Source organism: Paroedura picta, chromosome 16 (assembly GCF_049243985.1).
Source record: "Paroedura picta isolate Pp20150507F chromosome 16, Ppicta_v3.0, whole genome shotgun sequence".
Classification (NCBI taxonomy): domain Eukaryota; kingdom Metazoa; phylum Chordata; class Lepidosauria; order Squamata; family Gekkonidae; genus Paroedura; species Paroedura picta.
This window is the reverse complement of record NC_135384.1, coordinates 6,482,763-6,506,983: the sequence shown is the minus strand read 5'-3', so window position 1 is coordinate 6,506,983 and position 24,221 is coordinate 6,482,763. Positions and strand designations below refer to the sequence as shown.

The window sequence follows — 24,221 nt, the reverse complement described above, 5'->3', positions numbered from 1 at the left end:
CCCTGCTTCATGAGATGGCACGAATGACCAAATGAAAGGAAGGTGCTCCAGTTTGTACTGTTTGCTGTCATTTTCAGAGCTTTTAATTGATTTGTATACCCCCATATTGCCAGTGGATGCATGTACCATAATAACATGCATGTCCAAATAGCTTTTTTATTCTAAGGTTTGCATAGTGAGATTTCCCAATGGATCTTGCCCAATTCCCCACAATGCATGTCCCGGTCCACATGGTTTTTATACATTCTGGTCCCAAAATTCCCAGCAGAGCCTTTGGGGATAACGAGAAAACTCATCTTCCTTTTTCACTAGCAGAAAAGCTGGTTGACTCCAATCCAATTGGTCCAAATCGTTATTTTTGCAGTGTCTTTATCATTCCTAAATAAGGCCATATGCCACTGTATACTTCACCAAAAGTACTGACAGTTGCACATTATTGTATAACCTTTCTATCAGTTTGCACATCGGTATTGTGGGTTTGGATGGGAAAGAAACTCATGCAGTTATGGCATGCACTGATGTCGGAATTACTTAAACAAGTTATTTCCTATCCCTGCTGCAGAGGGTTTTGCTTTCTTTTGTAAAACATTGGGAATTTATTAGCATTATCTCAATATGCAGTGGCGTCAAAATGTGTATCAGGTTCTCTGTCGTTTTACCTTCAGTTTTTCTAAACTGCCTAGTCTAGGTCATTTTCCTTGCAAAATATCCATGCTGCAACAAAATGGACAAGTTTTAAAAAATGAAAGCTGGGAACTTAGAGAATCTGGTGCATGTTAGTATAATAATATATCACGGCAAAGGTACTCATCACATCCTCAAAATGACAGGAAAACGGGCTGTGAGGAAATTTGCCACTGCACCAACTACATAAGCTTGTCTCCGTGTCCAAAGCACTTACATGTACTGTTTATTATGTTTTACTTTATAAATTGCCTCGAGCAGATTCTCTGACTGCGCATAGACATTTCCACAATACTGTAATGATAGCAATAAGAAGAACACAATGCAATTTCCCTAATTATCATTAACTTAATTAACCATGCGGCCCGTTATCCCAACTTGGCGCATGGCTGATGTTTCCAGTCTGAGGTTGAAAGTTTTTTTTTTCTTTCTTCTGAAGACTGGGTTAGAAGCAGTGGAAACTGCATAAAAGGGGCAACTAGAAATTGCTCCCTCATAGCGTTCCTGTCTCCGGTTTTATTCTCACAAGAATCCTGTCCCTGATTTGGAGAAAGATGAGTGCTGCCTGTTGAATTTCTGCCTGTGGTGACAACCAAACAAAATACTCAAACATTCCCAACACTGAGGACTCAAAGGGATTATAAACACCGGAAAACGATGAGCTGAGGAACTATTGCTCGGTCTTCTCTACAATTGTAATGAAAAAATTTAACCTTTCGAAAACGTACTTTCCCGCAGTAATGATGTCACAGTCAGGGTTGACAGCTCTGGGTTAGGAACGACCTGGAGACGTGGGGGGGGGGGGGCAGGGGGACAACCTCAGGAGGATATAATGCTACAGCTGGAGGGGGGGGACTGGCTCGCCAGAGTTCCAGGGACTACAATTCCCATGAGCCCTTGCCAGGATGCAGGGACTCTTGGGAATTGTAGTCCCCGGACCTCCAGGGAATGGCACAGACTCCATTCTCTAAAGCAGCCATTTTCTCCAGGGGAACAAATCTTGGATGTCTGGAGAGCCACAGTAGTGGTGAGAAATCTCCAGGTGCTTCCTGGAAGTTGGGAACCCCAGCCCTGATGGTGACTACCCCCTTTTACCCAAACATGACACTGTTCTGATCTCATTACCAATGACGCTTACCTCTGAATTTAAAAAAAAAAGAACCCCGAATGATGTGTGGCGAAAGGAAAATTGGGCGTCACCTCGAATCCGAGCCTCAGACTCCCCCCCCCCCGCTTCGTTACCCGTTTCAAACATGGCGACTGCGGGGGCCTGCTGGCTGTCCCACCCGCAGTAAAGATGGCGCCTTATCTCAGTTCTTCACCCAGAGCCCTGCGGTGGCGCTCTTCCCGCCTCCCTTTGCCAATAGTAAAGATGGCACCCCAATTCCCCCCCGCCTCCCCCCCCATCCTTCCCCTTTTATGCGCGAAACGTCTCCCGGCTTTTAGAAAGTACCTAACCCCCCCCAAAGATTGACCGATGTTGTGACCTTCGGGGGGCTGAACGCCCATCCTTGCCTCGTCGGGCTCCGTCCTCCCTGCCCGCACTCAAAATGGCGTCTCCGCCCTACTAAGCTTTACCTTCATGCCCACAGTAAAAATGGCCGCTGCGCGACTTTCCTCCTCCTCCTCCTCCTCACCTCTCTGCCCACAGAAAAGATGGGTGCGGGGAGGGGGGTGGGGTGTCCTGTGAACTTCCACGGGGGCTGGCTCTTAAGGTGGCGGGGGGCAGGCCGTCGCGAGGGGTCGACCCTTTCCCCCCACCCCATCCCGGCCGCCCGCTTCTCTGCCCCCCTTCCTCTGGAGAGAAGCGACGCCCTCCTCCGCGACGATGTCGGCCCCTCTAAGAAGTTGTGAGTACTGGGAGGGGGGGCAAGGAGGATTTTTGGGGGGGAACCATGCCCGTCAGTCCCAGGAAAGCCAGGCACGAGCAGGGATCCAGCCCCCCCCCCCATTCCTACCGCCGCCACGCTTCTCTCCCGTTCAGACGTGCAGCAAGACACGGGAGGCGCTAAGTGGGTCAGGCAGGTTGACAGGATGCAGGGCCCGAGGAAGGGAGGGAGGGCAGACAGGATATTCCACCACCACCCCGGGTGCTTTAGGGACAGGGCTGCAACTGGGGTGTCTGTCGGTGCGCTCAAAATCATTGGATGCAGATGAGGCAACACGCCCCTTGACACGCTCCTTGGACGGGTTTGTGTAGCCAGGAGGCAAAGGAACGATTCCCTCCCTCCCTTGTTCGTGTATGGCTGTGCTTAAGGGGAGGGAGAGACATTTAGAGGTTGGTGATCCTGATCTCAAACCCCATGGGGGAGGAATTATTCTAGATTCAGCAGGGGTGGCCGAACTGGGGCTCCGCAGATGCCCCAGGACTGCAGTTACCATGAGCCCCTGCCAGAATGGTTATCGGGGTCAGCGGACGGGTGCAGAACCACTGCTTGGCCACCCCTGTTCTGGAGTCATGGACGGAAGGTGCAAGCCAGGATGACCTTAACGGGGCAAGCAATATTAACAGGATCTTATCTGGGGTGCCAGGTGTTTGGGATGCTTCTGGGGGAGAGGAGACACTGATGTACCTACAGGTGCACAGATGTCGTGACCTCCTTCTGTTCCCAGGGACCTTGCTTGCTGCCTCGGATTGCCTTGCGATAAAAGATATGAAAGGAAAAGCAGCCAGAAAAACAGCACTTAAAAACTGTCGCTGCTCATCTTTTAGTACATCCTTGTGCTGCTTTGTTCTGTCCTGTAATTTGTATGATGCAAAACTGGCACTCTGTTTTTTATACCCCTGAGCAAATATTTGTAAGCGTTGCATCTGCCAATAGGTTGCCGGGTGAATGGCTTGGAACCAGGATTCTTGGATTCTTTGAGAGGCCATAAGATAACTTGGGAAGGGGAGGGGGGGCAGAGTGAGAGTCAGGGCTTCTCTGTCCTGTGGAATAGATAAAGAGTTCTGCTCCTGGTTTTAATTCTATAAACATAAAGCTCAGTACAAAAAAAAAAAGAGAGAGAGAGAGATCATTGTCCCAATTCATTTCATATCAAGCTAGTGAAAGGGATTGTACACAGGTGATTTGCCAGTCGTTCAGCTCCCATTTGAATCTGGGATCAAACCGAGGTTTTGCTGACACATTACAGATAAGACAGAACTGAGAAAATGAGAGAATTCCTCCAGTGCTGATAGAAAAGCTGAAAGTGTAGCTATATTTCCCCCAGGCTGTACTGGAACTCAGCCTAAAAATATGGAACTGGAACAAACTCTTATCTTTTCCATCTCTTTCCCCCACTTTCTCGGAACCCTAGTGTCAAACTAGAGATTTGGGATTCTTGTTCTCTGTAAAATACGAAACCATCTCTTAACCAGGCCATCCTGATATATATTGTCCATCCCCATCCCTCCCTGACATGAACAGCCATTTCCACATACATGCAGAAGCTTAACATTCCCGCCTTGGCTTCTTATATGAGCCAGCTGGGATGGCACGCTTTGAACTTCTGTGCCTTTTGGCATGCCTTTGACTCTGCTGATGTAGATCGTATGGGATAATGCAGCCTTTCTCAGCGTTTTTACTGTTGAGAAACCCCTGAAACGTTCTTCAGGCTTCAAGAACCCACCATAGTGCAGAATATGATTGGGAAGCATACCTGTGTACCTGCCCACTTGGGTCCCGTTCCCTTCCCATGCCCTCCAGGCCCATCATTGGTTATTGGAGGGGGGCTGATCGACACGACCATATATGTCATATCACCCATCAAATGTTTAACAATTTAAAATAGATTTAAAAAATAATCAACTCCCACCCATTTGGGAAACCCACTCTTTTCCAAAACCCTGATTGAGAAAGCCTGGGTTAATGCCAGGGTGGGGTGGGGGTGGAGGCAGTCTATTTACTAAGGACTGGGACTCAGCGGCTTTTCCCTCCCTTTCATCTCTATGATTCTGTGACTGTCCCCCTTCTGCTCTGCAGAGGCACGGTTGGGTAAATGGAGAACTGCAGCAAGCAATGGCCAGAGGGCCAGGGCCCCCTGGAGGCGCCGGGAATCGGCCCAGCCACCAGAACTGTCGAAGAGTGCGCGGTTCTGTACTCTGACGCAGAGGATGATCCAGCGCTCCTGACCGACAACGGAGGCGGCGCCAGGGCCCCTTTCCACTGCTCCGAGTGCGACAAGAGTTTCCGCTACCGCTCCGACTTGCGCCGCCATTTTGCCCGGCACACGGAACTGAAACCGTTCCAGTGCCCTCACTGCGTCAAGAGCTTCAAGCATTCCTTCAACCTGGTGAACCACATCCGGAGCCACACGGGGGAGCGTCCCTACCGCTGCACCATGTGCCCGAAAGGCTTCCGGGACTCCACCGGACTCCTGCACCATCAAGTGGTCCACACCGGAGAGAAGCCTTACTGTTGCCACGTCTGTGAGCTGCGTTTCTCCTCCCGCAGCAGCTTGGGCCGTCACCTCAAGCGGCAGCACCGGGCCTCCCCTGCCGCCACGGCCCCTCAGCCCCCTATCCCACGTTGCCTAGCCTGCGGGAAGGAGCAGAGCCCCCTGGGGCACCTCTGCAGCGCCGGGCGAGGCCGGGCCGCCCCTTTTGGCTGCGGGGCCTGCGGGCGGCACTTCCAGTTGGCCTGTGAGCTGCGACGCCATTGGCTGGCTCACACGGACATCAAGCCCTTTAAGTGCCCGGAATGCGAGCGGGACTTCAATGCCGCTTCCTTGTTGGAGCGCCACAAACTCACACACGCCAAGGACCGGCCCCCGCCTTGCCAAGTCTGCGTCGGGAAGGTCCAGCAGGCAGACAAGAGCCTGGCACCGGAAGGCCTGGGAGAGGGGCAGAAGGCGGGGGAGCCGGAAGACGGGGCCCTGCAGCACAGCAGAGGCTGCCCCAATCGCCACTCGCCGGACAGCCGGCCTCCGGAGACCTTGTACCAGTGCGAATGCGGGACCTTTTTCGCCAACGGCAACACCCTCGCGGCTCACTTGACCGCCCACGGCGGGGAGCCGTCCTTCACCTGCGGCATCTGCGGCCAGCCCTTTGTGAACCTGCAGTCCCTGGAGGAGCACCAGCTGAGCCACGCCGTGGCCGCCCCTCCCGCCCCCGGCTCGGGCAGCGAGCTGGAACGCCACCTCTTGCCCCAGCTGGACCTTCGGACGTTCCCAGCCCGGCCGGGCAAAAAACTCTACAAATGCAGCGAGTGCGAGAAATACTTCCGCAGCCCCCGGGACCTGGACCGTCACGTCTTGGTGCACACCGGCGAGAAGCCTTACCAGTGCACCGAGTGCGGGAAGTTCTTCCGCCACGAATGCTACCTGAAACGGCACCGGCTGCTGCACAGCGGCGAGCGTCCTTTCAAGTGCACCGTCTGCCACAAGGGCTTCATCACGCTCAGCAACCTCTCCCGGCATCTCAAGCTGCACCGCGGGATTGACTAGCGGGGGAAGCGGGAGCTCCCGAAACAATCGCCCTACGCCCCCCCTGCACTGCGGTCCTCTACCTCCACCCCTCGCCCGTGGCCGCCGAGGCGATCCCGTTCTGGAAACGCAGCTCTCGCCTCAGGCGCTCAGAAACCACGCCCGCCCTACCCTCCCTTCACGGTCCGTCAGCGTAGGGGAGAGGATTCGCGATGTAACAAGGACAATAACACAGGAAAGTATTGTTTGCTAGCGTTCCGTTTTGCAGTGCTCGAGAGCGGTTGAGTTTGAGGGGCGCTCGCTTGGACAGGGGGATCGAGCGTTCTGGATTCGCTCCCGCAATATTCCAGGTGGAAGGAAAGGCCCGCCAGGGGTTTAACCCCTTCCTCCAGGGCTGTGGTCTCCGGGAGCGTTACCCGATGCCCCAGACTAGCGTAAGTACTCTAGGACAGCTGTTCTCAGGGCATGAAGATGGCCTCCCTAGGAGGGTCTCCCCCTTGTCGTGGGAGACACAAGCTCCTCCCAGGGATGTGTTCCGCTTTGGACCAGGAGTCCCATGACTAACCTCTCCCCAGCACTTCCGTACCACTGTCACGCAGAAGGTCTAGTTTTTGTGTTCATAGGCTGCCCTGTTGGTCAGTGTAAATATATTCTTTGGCGGGAACCTTACATCATGCCGTTGGACTGCGTGATTCTGTTCCTTCCCCCCCCCCCCACCCCCCACCCCACAGCCCTGGACAAGGGTCTCTGCACTTAGGACAGATTTCTGCCTTCCCCTTCCCAAATCTAGTGGTGTAACAGCATTCCGAACCCCAGCCTGCCGGGTTCTTTGCTCCCCGCAAGGCATCCTGGCCGTGAGAATGGATGAGTCCGGTTCAACGGATTCTCAGAGTCCTCACAGAATTAGTTCTTCCCTGGGGAAAAGGAAGACTCATTAACCCAATGGAAAATCTTATTTGCAAATCCATTAGTAGGATAATGGTGCCCAGTGTTATTTATAAGGGGCTTGGAAAAGTTTGATTTAGGGAACACCCCCCCCCCCTTTATGGCTGTGATACGTTGGAGTGCAAACACTTGGAAAAAAGCATCCCTTTTTTAAAAAGTGTCACGTGTTCAGCATAAAAACTGCAAGGTTGAACAGCAAAAATTGCTTTCTTCAGTGTCTCTCTGGTTTCTTAGCTTTAGACCAAAGGCTAAAACTCAATTTTTCTTTTTCGTCCTCTTTTCCCTTTCCTTAGTGGTCCTGAGGACTAGCCACTTAGTTTTTCAATGAAGCAGCTCATGCATCAGTCTTTGCCCATTAGCACTTGGTGTACAATTCCTCAAAGGCCTGTAGTCATCATGTCTGCTGTAGGGTCTCTGGGGTTCATCAAGGCCTTGTGTTCTTGCCCCAACTGTATCTGTAGGTTTCCTAACATGGTTAACTTAAGCAATTTTGGTCAGAATGGAAAGTAGATTGCTTCTGGCCAGAGGTGCTTCACTTTCTTTCTTTTTCTTCCCAGAAGATGACACACTTTCTCTTTGTTTCTTATTTGCAACTCAGAAACTCTTCCACTTCTAAGAAACGTACTTTTTGTCTCTGAAATGTGGTCCAGCGCTTAAAAGGATGTGTTTGCCTTCATGTTAAGGTTCAGCCGTTGGGGGGGGAAAGATTAATTTTTACAACGTCTGGGCAACTTCAAACATACCGTTTTGGGTGAAGAGAGAATGGCAACTTTTGTAATGCTCAATAAAGGCCTCCTTCATGCTCGGATGCATGGGTCGGGGGGAAGGGTTGACTGGGGAAGGGTTGACTGGGGTAGATCCAGGTTTGTAGGCCTGCGTTCAAAGGAGTCTCCCAAAATGTTAGCTTGTTCAGGGGTTCGGTGCTTTAAAAAAATAAGCCCCTGAAAAACAATCTGGAAAATGGCGTATTCTCCTTGTAGAGGGATTGTTGACCTCTCACTTCCGCACATCAGAAAGGAAAACTGTCTGTGCTCTCCAGCTCATGTGTCCATCTGGTGGCACCTGGGCCGGACGCATCGGTCCCTGTGTCCTCTGTTCATTAATTTAGATTTCAGGACGGAGAAAAGTCTCCATACCCCCCCTCCCCCGACCACGGAATAATTTACTGGCAAATAGTTGTTTTATTCTCTCTCTCTTTTGTTTGCTTTGTTAAGCCCTTGGTAGGACCTTGAAAATAATCTAATAAAAGCCAGCTCCTGACCAAATTCCAGTTCCTTATCTTCTGTGGAATGCAAGCCACTCGGCTGGGCATTTCTCGACAGCAGACGTGCGTGTGCCCTTGTGGGTTGTGGGTTTCGGAGGACAAGGCCGGCCTACAGCATAAGCCTCACGGGCCCCGTTGCTGAGCCGCCACACACACGAGGCTGAGAGCAGCCCTACCAATGGACCGGCCGTTCAGGTGAAAGCAAAGTTTATGCACAGAGTGGCACACTCAAAACCAGAAAGAGTTGCAGTATGCTGAGTCATGTGATTGAGCCCTTCAGCTCTCTGGTATTGCAAGCTCTGATTGGCAGACGCTGTCCTTGTTTGAAGGCCTTTGCTAACATCTGTTGCCTGAGATTCCTTCTCAAGACGCCAGGGACCGGCCTGCACCCAGCGTGTGCTCTTTGGGCCCTCGTCCTGCGCAAATAACTTTTTGGCATATTGCATGCAGCCTTTTAAAGGAACATTTCCAGTCCACCTCAGCCTGGGAATCGGTTTCCAAAGGTGGAGCCCAGGTGTGCACCAGCCCATCTTTGGGTGGCTTATTCTAATATATGTAGTTGGTAGCTACACACACCTGGTAGCTTCCAGGGTTTGACAAGAAAACTGGAATGATTTTAAAGTGGTTGTGCTTGCCGTTTGGGGATTTTTCTTTCCCCTGCAAGAAATTTCCATAAATAGGAACGGTAAAACCATGTCTTTTTGACCGTGTACAAAACGCAGAGCAATCTTCTTTGTGGAAAGTAAATAATTTGGATTCAAAATAAGCCCACGTGTTCCTGTTGGATGTTCTCCGAGGGCAAACAGTCATTGTTGCTCCAGGAACTTCTAGCTTAAACCTGTATTTTTCCTGAGGAGAAAAGGGGTCCAAATGTTAGGTGCGGTAGTATTCCACAAGCGTTCCAAAGTGAGAACTAAACTCCCTTGGAAACCCACACAGCCATCAACCAAGTTTGCCCCTGACTACTGCTTTATTAAATACTGGCTTTTCTTGCAATGTGTACAGATGTGCAGAGAAACACTCAGGATGAATGAGCTGTGGCCGCAGGGGAATAACAGGCAATCTGGATTTGTTCCTTCCACTGAACCCTCTATGAGCAGTCTCTTTTCCAAGACTCCGCTATTCTTGTTTAGCGTTCCGTTCCAGAATGCGGAATGGAAGGCTCTGGAGATGAGGGGAGGAAGGGGTGGAGAAAGCCTCTAAGGGTGGATGTTGCTCTAAGCCAGGGGTGACCAAAGTGTGGCTTTCCAGATGTCCACAGACTACAATTCCCATGAGCCCCTGCTGGCACTGGCAGGAGCGCATGGGAACTGTAGTCCATGGAGAGCCATGCTTTAGCCACCCCTGCTCTAAGCATATAGTACATAAGGGGGACACCCATATATATGCCCAGCAGGGCAGGGCTTGTATAATTTCCATGAACAGTTGACTTGAACCATGAGCCTACTGTCAAACCCCCATTGTCCCACAGGAAGACTTTGGGGTGGAGGTCGAGAGAGAGAGAACACCCAGGACAGGGGTGGTAATCCTCTCTGTGGAGGGTCATGAGCCACCACCGGTCCTTCTAAACAAACCATCACCCAAGGGACCAAGTCTCCAGCCCTACCAACTGTTAATCAAGAAGTCAACCCTTCAAGGTAGGACACCCACAGGTTGAGTTCTATTATTACTTGGTGGCCCAGGCCGAAATAAGCTAAAGTTTAAGCTGAAGCCCCTAAAGCCAAGTAGAAGAAGAGCCAGTTTTTATACCCCGCTTTTCACCACCTGAAGGAGACTCCAAGCGGCTTACAGTCATCTTCCCTTCCTCTCCCCACAACCCTGCGAGGTAGGTGGGGCTGAGAGACCTCTGGCAGGACTGCTGTGTCAGGACTGTGACTAGCCAAAGGTCTCCCAGGTGGCTGCATGTTGCAGAGCGGGGAATCCAACCTGGCTCTTCCAGATTAGAGGCCACCGGTCTTAACCACTACACCAAGCGGGCTCCATAGGAATAGGATTAACACAAGCTATTAAAAGAATTGTACAAAAGTATTCGACTATACAAACAGTGCAAAACATGGAAGAAAATAATAAAACTAAGTAGCTATCCTAAAGTGCATATTCTGGCTTTATTTCTCTGACACCCCCCCCCCCCAATGTTACCTGGTCAGACTGAAGCTACAGAGGCCCCAAAATCCAGGAGGCAGATATTTGAGCTGTACAAGTTCCAACCTACAGTCAAAGGGCTTTAGGCAATTGGTCTTGCTTTAAGCTGATTGTCTGCAGCTGACTTGCTCCTGTTTGGCCAATCAGGTGTGTGGCTAAGTCACATGGCCAGGAGTCTCTGAAGCTGACACCTGTCTACAGTCAAGCAGCTCCCCCATGCTCAGAATTCCTTGTGCTCCTGAGATGGAAAGCCAGTGCAAAACTTCCCTCCAAAGCTCCATGATTCTCATCCCTTAGCTCTCCGGAAACTGCCAGCCACAGAGACGTTAATTTCTCAGAGAGGAGCCTTCTGTAACTTGATAGCCCCAAAGCACAAAAGGCCAAGAAATAGCCGAATGAGCCCAATTCCTTAACAGCTACGCTTAGAGTTGCCAATTGCCTGTAAAGGAAGAAAAAATGCCCTGTCCCGTAATACAAACAAACAAAAACTGGGTTACACAGTGAATGGGAAACACCAGGGAAAAAGGAGCTGTGTAATCGTGACTCTGAAGCTATCGTAAATAACGCTTCCAAAAGTGCAAAATACTCATGCGTAAAGTATCGTAAATCATCATAACCAAACAATACTGCCCGTTTGTGTACAATAATACAACAACTCAACAAGCGTGATGCACAAAAAAATAATTCAGGCCACAGTTCAGATGAACTGTTTTGCACTTTTGGAAGCCTTATTTACTAGAGTTTCAGAGTCACAATTACACAGCTCCCTTCCTTTCTGGGGCTGTCCCATAGTAGAGCTTCCATGAGCCGTGCTTTAGCAAGGATTACCATGGTGGAGAAAGCTTCAGCTCCCCATTTCTGCCCATTAAGCCTCCATATAAGGAACCAGATGTTTTTTTCTCCAAGTCTGTTGGCAACCCTAGGGGCAGAGGACAGGCTGCCGTTCGGAGATTGAGCTTTCACGATATCCCGGTTAGCTGCCTTGGGTGCAAAGCCCTTCAGCCACCCCTCCGGCGGAGGCAAGCAGGTGGTTTTTGTAACGTGCCTGCCAGTTGAGACGGTTGTCACGCAGGCAGTGTGACAGTGGTTAAGAGCGTCAGACTAGTCTCTCGGAGACCCTGATCTAAATCCCTACTTGTGCGTTGGAGGCTTGCTGGGTGACCTTGGGCCAGTTGCTTTTGACCCAGCCCACCTTGCAAGGCTGTTGTGAAGATAAGATGGGGGCAGAGAACGAGGTAAGTCACTTTGTCGGGGAGAAAGGCCAGGGACAAAGGAATTATTAAATAAAACAATTTCCTACCCGATTTCGTCTCGCACTGCCTTAGTGTGTCATGCCTGCGCTGTGTTCATGCAGGCTGTCACATTAGTCAGTTGTGCTTTGAGAGTGGGTGTGGTAGGTGTGCAATGCGTGTCTTTGTGTAGAAACAGCAACCTCCTGTGTTCATGGATAGATTATACACACGCACCTTAATCTTAAAGGATTGCTAGGCAGAATGTGTGTGTAGTTATTTTGCAAGCATATCCGTCAATCTGAGGTGTGTTTGGGTTTTATTTACATGCAGTTCTCACATGCCAAAGGCAGAAGCCGGCTCAGTCACAGCTCATAAGCAAACACAGCAACAAACCTGGCAGAATCCAAGCCAGCTACCCCCATAAAAGCAGAGGTTCTCAAGCTTTTGGTCCTGTGGGAACCTCCCGGATTCCAGCACAGGATGGGGAGCGCCACGACAAAATGGCTGCTGCAGGAGGCGGAGCCCCATAATCAGAGGACGCCCGAGCACAGGGGAGTAGAGGGGCAATTGAGAATATCCTAGGTAGAGGGGGTGAGGGAGAATGAAACAATTTGATTTTTAGTCTGCATAACCAAACAGAAGCCCTGTTGGGCTAGAGTCCCACTTGGTGGGCACCCAGAAAGGTCCTGGTGGACCATGGGCACCCTGTTGGAGACCCCTGTCCTAAAGGTCTCCACTATGAAATCCGGGGGGACGCTGGGAGTTCATCTCAGCTCTTTATCGACCCAAGCTAAACACTCTTGAGCCGAGTTCCGCAACCTCACCCGGCATATAGAGATCCTGAACAAAAGGATCTCTCTGCACCCAGGAACCTGCATAGTGTTAGTAACCTGCAGTGTCCTGCATAGTGCAGGGGGTTGGACTAGATGACCCATGAGATCCCTTCCAACTCTATGATTCTATGACTCTAACCTCATTGGCCCTAAGCAGAGACCTCTCATTGGGCGTGACCACTGGCAACTCATTGGTCAGGGCACAGCAGAAACCCTCCTTTCCCATTGGCTTTTTTTTTTTTTTTTTTACCCTCCTAGCTGGGGCTCTCAGGCTTCCGTTGGGTGCTTTCCCGTCCCAGCTGGGATCCTCGGGGGAACCGCCCCCCCAATCCCATCCCAGAGTTTCATTGGCGGAACGGCTGGCAAAGGAGGAGAGCCAAACCAACGGGCAGGAGACGCGCAGCGCAGAGCCCCGGGGCCGCCCCCGAAAAGGCTCTGCTGCTCGTAGCTCCCGAGCGGGCCTCGCCTAAGGCGAAACGCTCTTTTCGGACGGGGCTTGATGGAGCTGGGGGAGGCGCGGCCGAGCGCCCCCGGCTGGGGAAGAAGCTGCGGCGCTTGCGCGGAGGTGCGCGCCCTGGGCGCGGAGAGCCGCTCGGGGTGCCCCCCGGGGGCGGGGGGCGTTTGGCGCCCACGTGAGGGCGTCCCGGGCTCCGCCAGCCGGCGCTGCCAGCCCGCGGCGGTGCCTGCCGGGAGGCGAGGGGCGGGCGGCTGCCTGGATGTCTCGCCCAAGGACGATGCGTCTTGCGCCGCGGGATGCTGCCGCCGCCTTCTCCTGCTGCTGCTGCTGCTGCGGGCGGCGGCTGCGGAGCCAGGTAGGGATCCGCGGGCGGAAGGAGGGGCCGGGGCAGACCGGGCAGGAGGGCGGAGGATGAGGCTGCCTCCCCTCGTCCTCCCGGGAGCGCGGCCGCCGCGAACAAAGCCCGGAGGGCGGCAGGCGGGGAAGCGCTCGGACGGGCGCCCCCAAGTGGCCTCAGGCGTCGCCTCGGGCCCGCTGCGCTGCGCAGACTGGGGTCTCTGCGGACGCCCCCTCCCCACCCACCGCGCACAGGGGGCTGGCGGGGCGCCCCAAAGAAGCCCCGAAGGCCAGCCGGGCGGCCGGGATCTAGGAGCGCCTTTCCCCGCGGCTCTCTTTGTGTCCGGGGCGGCCCACGCATTTCGGGCCGGGAAACGGGGGTCCCCAGAAGGCGCGTGGCACCTTTCTGTCGGCCATGGAAAGCCAAAGGATCCCGGGGTGGGGGATGCCTCTGCTCCGGATGGCCGCGCGAGCTCCCCACCCACCCCCGGTGATCCCGAGCACCCCTTTGGGGCCTGTCCTCGCAGACCCGCCCCCACCGCGAACCCTTGGGGGGCCCTTCTGAGGCCTCCTCCTCGGACCTCCGCCAGCAGGCGTCCCCCTACCCTTTAAGCACCACCTCCGCCGTTCCTCCCTAAATAGATTTCCCACCTAGTGTGTAAAGAGAGTAGGGGGCTGGGATTTCAGCCTCTTGTCCCAGAACCACCATTTGGTTTGGCATTCCCCCCCCCCCTGCATTTTAGTGAATAAATCCTCCCTTTCCCTTTTTAGACTGTAGGCTCCCTGGGGACAGAGACCTCTCTGTTTGGTCTGATTCTGTGTGTCTTAACAGACCAGGATATGTTTTCTAACAAATGAGGATGTCCCTGCTTTTCCGTCGACATCGAGAGGGCCCAAGTCCATCCTGTAGCCACAGAGTTTGGCTTGAGAAGATTGCATGAGGAGGGAGACCAAAAACGGCTTTAAAAAGCTGTGCTTAGAGGTGAACCGGGAAACTGTTGCTCTCGTTCCAGAATGGCTCTCCAAACAGTGGCTCTCTAGATGTCCAGGAACTACAATTCCCATGAGCCTATTTGGGAAGCCCTTCCAGGGTTGAGAAAGCCGGATGCAATAAATGTAGCTCAATGGTCTTGCTTGTCCTTCTCTCACACAGGGATAACTCATGGAGTCTCACAAGCGGCTGGGCGCCCCTGAACAAAGCCCTTTGCCGGCTGCCCCGCTTGACCCTCGCCAGCCTCCCAGCCACCGTTGTGCAGCTTGTCGGCAGGCCTTCGTGTCGGGAGTGGCCCTGCACGGCCACCGTTGCCCTGCCGGGAACAAGAGCCACAACTCCTGCCCCGTCTGCGGAAAAGCGTTCAAGTTTGCTTACTACCTAGCGCGCCATCGCCTGACCCACGGCCGGCAGAAACCCTTCCGGTGCAAGCTCTGCCACAAAACCTTCAGCCGTTCGGCGCACCTGGCCCGCCACAAATGCCCCCAGGCCGCCAGCCACTCCCCGGGGGGCACCCGCGGCTCCCAGCAAGAACCGGGGAAGTCGCTCCCACGGCAGGAGAACAAGGCAGCGGCAGCGCAGGTCGGCGCGAAGAACGGTGGGACGCCCGTCTCGGCCGCCCCGAACCAAAAGCGGGTGCTGCTGCAGGAGGACTGGACGCTGCTCTGCCTCGTGTGCAACGAGGCCTTCGAGACCAAGGGGGAGCTGAAAGCCCACAAGTGCTTCAAAGAGGCCGCGGGCCAGGCAGACCCGGACGAGCCGGAGGGGCCTAAGCCGCACCAGTGTGGCGTGTGCCACAAGAACTTCGCCCGGCCGTGGTCGCTGTCGCGGCACTACGTGGTCCACACCGGCGAGAAGCCCTTCTCCTGCCCCGAGTGCGGGATGGCCTTCCGCCTCGCCTCCTACCTCCGGCAGCACAGCCGGGTGCACGCGGCCGGCGGGGACTGCCCCCTCCTCGGCCGGGCCGGGCCTGGGGATGCAGAAGCGGCGCCCCCCGCCTCCCCGGGGCCGTCCCCCAAGAAGGCCTACGAGTGCAGCGTCTGCGGCAAGCCCTTCAAGAGCAAGTACGACCTGGCCACGCACTTCCTCATCCACACGGGGGCCCTGCCGTTCCAGTGCGGGCGCTGCGGGAAACGCTTCCGCCGCCTCTCCCACCTCAAGCAGCACGGCGTGACCCACACGGCCGCCCGGCCTTTCCAGTGCGTCATGTGCCAGAAGGAGTTCAAGCGCCTGGCCGACCTGGCGCGCCACCGGCAGGTCCACGAGGGGGACAAGCCCCACCAGTGCGGGGTGTGCCACAAGTTCTTCTCCCGCTCCTACAGCCTCCTGAGGCACCAGCGGGGGCACCTGCCGGAAGTGGCCGCCGTCTCCCGTCCGGAAGACTACCTTAGCAGCTCCTGCTTCGACAGCCAGGATCACTCGGCCTTCCTGAGCCACCAGGAGGGGGAGGATGAAGAGGAGGGGGAGGACGGGGTGGGGAGCTCCACAGAGGGCTCACAGGGGCATGATGCAAGGCGGCCGCTTCAGGTTTGGGAGGGGAGGAAGGCGGAGAGCGACTGACAAGGCCGACCAGGCGGACGGACGGTTCTGGACAAACAGCCACCCCTCGTCTGAGGAGCGTCAGTTCGAGAGCCACAAATATGAACAATCACAGACTGATTCTGCAGATCAGTCAGATGCACTGCTCCCAATGGATTTGTAAACACCCGAACGAAATGACCTCTGAATTTGGGCTCTGTTGCACTGCATCAAACAGAAACACAATTAAGCACTATCCAACTTGAACTCGGCTCCGTGACGAACGTCAGGCTATGACCAAGATGCCATTGCTTCATCATAGATGGTGTTTTATTCGGCTAAATTATTGGGCTAGGACAGGGGAAGCCAAACTGTGGCTCTCCAGATGTCCATGGACTACATGACTGCAGTTACCATGGCCAGGGCTCATGGTAATTGTAGTCCATCCCCTGGAAAGCCACAGTTTGGCCTCCCTTGGGCTAGGGCCTGGGAGGCCCAGGTCTGAATTCCCTCTGCTGTGGAAGTTCATTGCCTGTCCTGGGGCCAGTGTCTCCCTCTGCCCTACCTCACAGGGTTGTTATTAGGATAAGATAATAATTATATTGGAAGGCACTTTTGCATCTGCACTAGGGAGCAAGCAGGGTATCCATTTCTAAGCTGATGAATGGGTGGATTTGGAGCAGACGGACAGGGTCGTGCTGAGCACAGTTTCTCCCCCTTTTAAGTCCACCGAAGTCACTGAAGGTTAGAGTTGTTTCCGTGGGTTGTCGCGGTATGACTTGGATTGTGTTGGGATTTTGTAGTGGGTTCATGTCACGATTCCAAATTGCCATTTCCCATCCACAGATTATAGTGACACAGGACCCTACGCTGTGAAATATTAGGAACCTCCAACGTGGTTTCTGTGGTTACCATGGTGAGCCCCCATGTTTTTAGAATGTGGCTGGGGCCAGATGTTATTTATTTTTTGTTTACCAAGGCTTGTCACTGAGCCATGGAGATTTGATTGGCTCCCTAGATTTCTAAAAACTCTGGTGGTAGCCACCAACATACCGCAAGGATCTTCACTCTTTGACTGATGGTAGGCCTCGGCAGCCATTTTGTGGCTGGCTCCACCTCCTCCGGCAACCATTTTGGGGCAGCCATGTTGGGATTGCATCTATTGCAGTGTCAAAATTCCAAAGGTGCCCATAGCCCCGAAAGGGTTGGGGAGGCCTGCATTAGAAGGACTTTAAGGGGGCATTCTGAGAAACAGCCCTCCCCACAGGAATGCCAGCCTCCCTGCAGGATCTGGGGATCCCCCAGAAGTACAGCCCATTTCCCAACCTGGAGCTGGCAACCCTGCCCTCCACATCACAACTCGGAGGCATCCCAGTAGCTGTTTGTTACCAAAGAATGCTTGTTAATGGTACTCTTGTGAGGGGGGGGACGCTCCTAATAAAGGAACACGGTTGCTGACGGGATACTGAGGAAGTGGCCCTATTGGGTGTAGGGCAGGATTTGCTCCTATTTCTTGGCCTCTGTAGCTGGTGCTGATTTTAGTCGCAGAGTCCCCCGGTCTGCACTCAGACTAGATTGGAGACAAGGCCAGCGCAATATGACTAGAATCTGGGGAGATAAGAGCTCCCTGTTTGGCCACAAATCTCTGAGTGAGCCTGGGCCAGCTGAGTTTCTCTCCATCTCAACTACCTCACCGGGAGTGGAAGGAGACCTGTAGGTGCCACCCAAGCTCCTTAGAGCGGGATAGAATGCACCCTTTTGTCCATCGTCCCTCTACTTTGTGTCTATGGGGACAGTGTGGGGAGGGTGAATGTGATCTCTTTGGACAGGCTTGGGGAAATACAGACGCAAAGGTGAAGGGGGATGCGGAATTGGGTAGAACTACCTGTCCTGGGGCAAGGAGTCTCAGCAGACACGGAAACAGCTGTTTTTGTTTATGCCTGTACAAAAAAACAAGTGTAATCTAATAAATTTGGAGCCGAGAAACCTCGTGGTAGCCTGGTTGTAAGCTTCTGTTGAATTGCTTCGTGTTCTTGCAGCCATTGTTGAAAGGGCCAAGAGTTTTGCAGTTAAAAATCTGGCGCGTTATCAAAATCTAAAATTGCAGACTCATCTAGTCCAGCCAAAGCGTGCAGGAAGAAATTAGGATTTTGTTACTGAGATCTGAGTTCCCAACAGCTGCACACATTCCCATAATACCAAATCCCCCAAACTGGAATGTTCATCCAAATTTAGAACTGATATATTTATAGTCTGTCTTTCTCACCATGATGTGTGGCGGGTTATGCAGTACAAACCGATATGCCTGAATTTGTCTCTAAAATAGCATCTAGTTTGATCCTCAGTGCCCAGGGGAATAATTTAGGAAATGTAATAAATGGAGAAGGGCAGCCATGTTAGGTTATGGTTATGGACTTTGCCTGCACCTTAAAAATTAAGAAACGGAATATACGCCTTGGTAAATTCAGATTTGTTAAAAACGGCAGCCAGGTGAAAGATTCTCTAGTTTAGATTCAGGTGGGTAACAGTGTTGTTCCGAAGCAGCAGAACAGAGTTTGAGTCCAGGTACACCATTAACGACAACGGTTTATTGTATTTTGTGTTTTCATATTTTTATAGTTTTAAACCTCTACAAATGTAAATTGACCCGAGCCTGTTATAGGGAGGGGGAGCTTAGAAATTGGGGGAGGACATTCAAGGGATAAGCTTTTGTGCATACTTTTTTGAATAACATTGACATTGAAATTTCCAGTCCACATTGCATTCTGTAGGGCAGGGGTAGTCAAACTGCGGCCCTCCAGATGTCCATGGACTACAATTCCCATGAGCCCCTGCCAGCATTCGCTGGCAGGGGCTCCTGGGAATTGTAGTCCATGGACATCTGGAGGGCCGCAGTTTGACTACCCCTGCGGTAGGGGGTTAGGCTAGATGGCCCCTGAGGTCCCTTCCAAGTCGATGATTCTACATCTAGGTACAGAGTGAACAGTAAGCCGGGGTCAGCTCCACTTAGCTTCCAAGATTTGGTGAGACAGCCTTGCCTGTGCTTATCCGGATCAGGGCTGGATAACTAATGTAACATAAGGAACAGTATTATGTAATTAATTTTGAGTGTTAGACTGAAATGTATGTCTCTGGTCTGGGGACAAGGGGGGATAAATACACCTCACTTCAAACACCTCACTTCAAAGAAGATGCGGTAAGGTTGCCTGCATGGTGGAGAGGAGCCAGATGGAGCATAAGGGCAGGGTCTCCGTTAATTCAGCACCCCACATCTGCTGAATTGCATCTGCCCACCAATCTCCAGTTTTGATTTATTTATTTCCTGCACTGTTCCCCTCCCGGAATTAAATCTAAAGAAATGGTAACCTTATGAACTAAGCTTGTTATTCCTGTTTGGTCCTTGAATCTGTTAGACAGCTTCATTAGGCTGCATGCTAATTTACTCCACTTCTAGGTATGGACTGGTAATTTCCATTTCATTGTTATCTGAAGAAAGGAGCCAGTTCGAATAAAATGTTGCCGGTCTTAAAGGAGCCACTGGACTCAAACTTCCTTCTGTTCCCTTGTTTAGTTAGATTAATAAAGGTTATTTCGGAAGAACCGGGAAAATGGAGTTAAGGACATTTATTTTTAAATTTTCCGCTTTTTGATAGGCTTGGTCATGGTCAGGGGAAAGCAGCTACAGGCCCCCTCCGACTTTCCTGCAAAATGGCGGCGACGATTAGTTGAGAACGGGCATTGTGGCTTTTGACAGATCACGTGGAGCTCCCCCATTTGGCGCTGGAGCTTCCAGATTCTTTGCTCGCAATTCTTTACAGAAATGGCTGGCTGGTGTTAGAAAAAGAAAGGCGACTCGATCCAACTGCGGAGCCGCCGTTTCGAGCTAGCGAACCCAGCCACTTCCGTTCATTGCAGCATCCAGAACACCAATACTTAGACCAATATCAACAAAAAAGCAAGCAAGAGTGGCTCTCAAAGTCCAATTTTCCCTTCCCCGCAAAACGGGATCTGTAATGCCTCCCGCTTTGTTTCCCAACGAGGTAACGCGAGCAGCTTGCACTTAAGAGCACGCACCGCACACGTGTAGAAGAGTATTCAAACGAACAACGTTACATGAATAAAGTCTCGCGGCACCTTAAAAGTAGACAGATCTGCAAAGCCTTCGAGGTACCAGATGATTAAGGGATTTTTTTTGGGGGGGGGGGTTAGTAAGATTCAAGTGGCGACTCTCCTAGAATTTGTCTCCAATGCTGTGACATTGGCCTGGCCTCTGATTGGACAGTTCTCAACCTCCCTTCTGGCTGATTGGCGAAGAACCTTTGGCTTCCTTATTAAAAGTAATTTGGAGGCGGGGCGGGAATACTAGTAGCTGCAGTTCTCATTGTGGTCGGACCACGGCCTATAAAAACGGGGGCTAGCCCTTTGTTCGACTCATTCTGTGTTTTTCTGCTCTGCTGTAAGATGTCTGGACGTGGGAAGGGCGGCAAGGGCTTGGGCAAAGGAGGCGCCAAGCGCCATCGTAAGGTGCTCCGTGATAATATCCAGGGTATTACCAAGCCCGCAATCCGCCGCCTGGCTCGCCGCGGGGGAGTGAAGCGTATCTCCGGGTTGATCTACGAAGAGACTCGGGGCGTGCTGAAGGTTTTCCTGGAAAACGTGATCCGCGACGCCGTGACTTACACCGAGCACGCCAAGAGGAAGACGGTGACCGCCATGGACGTGGTCTACGCGCTCAAGCGCCAGGGCCGGACTCTGTACGGCTTCGGAGGCTAAAGACAAAGACTTGGCCACCCCTGCTGTGTACGAACCGCGAACCCAAACAACCCAAAGGCCCTTTTCAGGGCCACCCCACAGAACCCTAAAAAGAGCTGTTTCTCTGGTTTTACATCTAGATCAATTGCTGATGATTCTAGTTGCACTTGAGGTACTTTTAGCGTGTGTTTTGAAGGAAAGGTGCTTCATGTTTTTCACAAGTGGAACCCTACTAACCAATGCACTCTCTAGGTAGTTTCCTATAACCTTGGTCAGTAGGGTTCCACTTGTGAAAAAGATGAAGCACCTTTCCTTCAAAATACACTTAAAAGTACCTAGAGAGTGCCTTTGGTGCTGTATTGTACTCATTCCAGCAAATCTGGAATTTCTTTTCTCACCGTTAATAACACTTATAACCCTATCTGGGTCTTAAATCTTGAGCGCTCTCTGCTAATAGAAATGGCCAACATTTTCTGTCGGATACAGATTTTGATTTCTAATGTAACATAAGCAAGATTTTTTGTTTCTTCCCTCAGCACATGTCCTTCGGTTTGATTCTCCTGCTCCTAAGAGTGAGATCAGCAAATATCAGGGCTGGTTTCAGGAGGGGATTCCGTGCTCTGGCCTGCATTCCTACCTGGGCTTGCTGGAGAACAGGGGAGAGGAGGGGAGGGAAGGGGTTGCAGCTTAACTGCCTACCTGGGAGGAAAATTCCCAAAAGACTGCAATAACATGCATATGATGACAAATTAAACTTTGTTCCACTGGAAAGATGGTTTAAACACAGTAGTCTCTTTTTGGCTGCCCCCCCCCCTCCAGCACCTACTTCCCCATATCTGACAGCGTCAAAGCAAATTTAGAATCATGGGGCACCTTTAAGACCAACAACAATTGTCTCTGAGGAAGGGTGCGTGAACACAAAAGCTCATAACTTGGATAAAGCTTTGTTGATCTCAAAGGTGTCCCTGGACTCGAAATTGGTTCTGACGGAGGAGAGAAGCTATCAAAGCAAGTGCTGTAGAGAATAGACATGTGAATGACACAAAAAGAAAAACTTTTGAAATCAGACATGATATGAAAACTCCCAAGTAGCAAACCTGCCCTTCCAGAAAGTTTTAGCAGTCCTGCATTCCAGCGGTTGAAAGCCCCCTGATCCGTGTGAGCAAAGAGATATGGAGACCTATGTGCCCAGCATGCATTTGTGATGGCAAAAGAAACCGAGGATGAGAAGAGGGGAAGGCAGGACCGGGCAGTAATCAGATCTCAGATGGGGGTGTCGACTGGATTTTTCGGCAGCCACAGAACGCAGGGAAAGAAACGTCTCCAACATGAAAAATGCCCACAAAGGTATATCACACATCACATATACAAGATACAATAAAGCGCCCTGGAAGCCCGAGAGCCCCTTCGAATTCCTCAGTACAGAATGGGGGGGGGGGGGCTGGAGCGGAGTCTAGACTGCAGTTTACGCCGTCTGAATGGGAGAGAGTGGTCTTGCGTGTACGGGGGGGGGGAGCTCAAGAGACACCAAAAGAGGGATGGAAACAAACGAAAAATGGCGGCGGCCAGACAAGCGAGCCCGTGGTCCGTTTCCTTCCCAGCCCGACCCAGACCCCCCAATAATCCGGCGTCGGCAGAAAGGGGACCGGGGCCGTCGGCCGGGGGGATTCTCGAGGCTGAAGATGACGCCAGGCCGCCGCTCCCTTTGCCGCGGAAGCCCGGCCGGCCCTTCGCCCAGCCGCGGCCCTTTCCCGGCCGCAGGACCCCCTCCGAGCGGCAGGCGGGCGTTCCCCTCCTCGGGAGGCGCAGCCAGGGGCCGGCCGGGCTTCTTCCTCGGCTGCAGAGCCGGACGCGGGAGGCGCCAATCAGGGCGCAGCTCCGCCCTATAAATAGTAGGCGGCCGCTGCGCTTCTACTCAGACTTGGCTTCTCAGCGCCCTCGCAGGAGCAGCCTCAGCAGCAAGCAGCACCAACCCCAGCAGCAGCCCGGCCATGTCGGAGACGGCCCCCGAAGCGCCCGCGCCCGCCGCCCCTGCCGCCAAGGCCCCGGGGACCAAGGCGCCCGGCGGGGCCAAGAAGGCGGCGGCGGCCAAGAAGGCGGCCGGCGGGGCGAAGGCGCGCAAGGCGTCGGGCCCGAGCGTGACGGAGCTGCTGACGCAGGCGGTGGCGGCCTCCAAGGAGCGGCACGGGGTGTCGCTGGCGGCGCTCAAGAAGGTGCTGGCGGCCGCCGGCTACGACGTGGAGAAGAACAACGGCCGCATCAAGCTGGGCCTCAAGAGCCTCGTGGGCAAAGGCACGCTGGTGCAGACCAAGGGCACGGGCGCCTCGGGCTCCTTCAAGCTGGCCAAGAAGCAGGCCGACGCCAAGGACAAGGCCGCCGCCAAGCCCCGCAAGCCGCCCGCCGCCGCCGCCAAGCCCCGCCGCCAGCCCGCCACCAAGGCCCGCAAGCCCGCCGCCGCCAGCGCCAAGAAGAGCCCCAAGAAGCCCCCCAAGAAGGCCGCCGCCGCCAAGGCCAAGAGCCCCAAGAAAGCCGCTGCTGCCAAGCCCAAGAAGGCCGCCGCCAAAGCCAAGAGCCCGGCCAAGGCCAAGGGCGTCAAGGCCAAGCCCAAAGCCAAGCCCAAGACGCCCAAGGCCAAGGCGGCCAAGCCCAAGAAGGCGGCGCCCAAGAAGAAGTAGCGGAGCAGGAGCAGGACGAGCGCTTTGTGATCCCAACGGCTCTTTTCAGAGCCACCCACCGACTCCCGAAAGAGCCGAGTCGCGATTCTCGTGTTCCCTGGACAGCTACCCCCTTCCCCCCCCCCCCCAAGTACTCTCCGGGGCCCGACCCCGCTTTAGCTCCCTACATCAGGCTACTCCGGCCTGTTCGGATCAGGCCAAGAGACCCGCCCGAAGATTCATTCCCCTTAACCTGCGGATGTGAGTTTTGGGTTTAATCGGCCCCTTTCGACGTGTGATTAGGGAAGAATGCACACCCACCCCGCCACTAGGCAGGGCCGCGATCCTCCCGCCAGGAAGAGAACCAGGCAGGCGCCACCCCGAAAGAAAATGAGCCTTCTCCGCGAGGGGGCGGGATAGGGCGCGCCACACTCTTCTCCCGAAGGCTCCTTTCAGAGCCGTCCACAATCTTCCCTCGAAGTGCTGCGTGGGGGTGGAGAGAGCCCTAAAGTCTGGGGTGGTTTAGGGAGATTCCTTCCCCGGCACAATTCTCGTGTTTCTTGGAGAGCTCCCGTCCCACTCCCCGTGATCTCCGGGGCCCTCCCTGCTTCGTTCCCGACATGAGGACCCCTTCCTCTCTTCGCCAAGGCTTGGTGTGCCCCCTGCAGTTAGGTGTGTCCCCTGGTCAGAGCTATAAACCCAATCAAGGTAACTAAACCACGTCCCGAACTCTCCTACCCCCTCTTTCCTCGGGGCCAAGGACCGCCCCATGTGGAGCCCGGCGGTAAGCGCCACGTCCTCGCTGCAGCTTGGAGTGACATTATAGACGGACCACCTTCCAGCATCTCGGAAGTCAAGCATTGGTTAGTATAGATTAGCGAGGAAATCGAGGTTTGCTACGAGGCAGGTAACGGCAGACCACCTATTGCCTACCCCAGAAAGCCCTACAGGGCGGCCATCAAGGGGCTGTGTGCTTTGAGGATGCTTCCCGCCGTGTACCATTTAAC

The 24,221-nt window shown here is 53.5% G+C and overlaps 4 protein-coding genes and 1 long non-coding RNA gene across 6 annotated transcripts; 4 read left to right on the top strand and 1 right to left on the bottom strand.

Moving 5' to 3' along the window:
- The first annotated feature begins 2,393 nt into the window (after nt 1–2,393).
- Nucleotides 2,394–6,111, top strand: FIZ1 (FLT3 interacting zinc finger 1). Its single transcript, XM_077314605.1, has 2 exons — nt 2,394–2,534; nt 4,650–6,111. Exon 2 carries the CDS (start codon nt 4,666–4,668, stop codon nt 6,109–6,111), a length of 1,446 nt encoding a protein of 481 aa, XP_077170720.1. The 5' UTR covers nt 2,394–2,534; nt 4,650–4,665.
- A 288-nt stretch (nt 6,112–6,399) lies between these two features.
- On the top strand, nt 6,400–17,828 carry ZNF579 (zinc finger protein 579). Of its 2 annotated transcripts, none has more exons than XM_077314625.1 (2): nt 6,400–6,524; nt 14,453–17,828. In XM_077314625.1, the coding sequence occupies exon 2, from the start codon at nt 14,462–14,464 to the stop codon at nt 15,848–15,850; it is 1,389 nt and encodes a 462-aa protein (XP_077170740.1). In that variant the 5' UTR covers nt 6,400–6,524; nt 14,453–14,461; the 3' UTR covers nt 15,851–17,828. The 2 variants fall into 2 exon arrangements, with proteins under 2 accessions (XP_077170740.1, XP_077170739.1); XM_077314624.1 differs by lacking the exon at nt 6,400–6,524 and adding an exon at nt 12,781–13,318.
- LOC143826146 (uncharacterized) lies at nt 8,197–10,629 on the bottom strand. The gene is made up of 2 exons (XR_013227013.1): nt 10,439–10,629; nt 8,197–9,148 (listed from the first exon to the last, which is right to left on the bottom strand). It is a non-coding gene; the product is annotated as an uncharacterized LOC143826146 (long non-coding RNA).
- Nucleotides 17,829–20,257: 2,429 nt separating the features above from the next.
- Nucleotides 20,258–20,656, top strand: LOC143826136 (histone H4). The gene has a single exon (XM_077314789.1). It carries the CDS (start codon nt 20,270–20,272, stop codon nt 20,579–20,581), a length of 312 nt encoding a protein of 103 aa, XP_077170904.1. The 5' UTR covers nt 20,258–20,269; the 3' UTR covers nt 20,582–20,656.
- A 1,841-nt stretch (nt 20,657–22,497) lies between these two features.
- Nucleotides 22,498–23,457, top strand: LOC143826107 (histone H1.2-like). The gene has a single exon (XM_077314733.1). It carries the CDS (start codon nt 22,552–22,554, stop codon nt 23,233–23,235), a length of 684 nt encoding a protein of 227 aa, XP_077170848.1. The 5' UTR covers nt 22,498–22,551; the 3' UTR covers nt 23,236–23,457.
- The last annotated feature ends 764 nt before the right edge of the window (nt 23,458–24,221 follow it).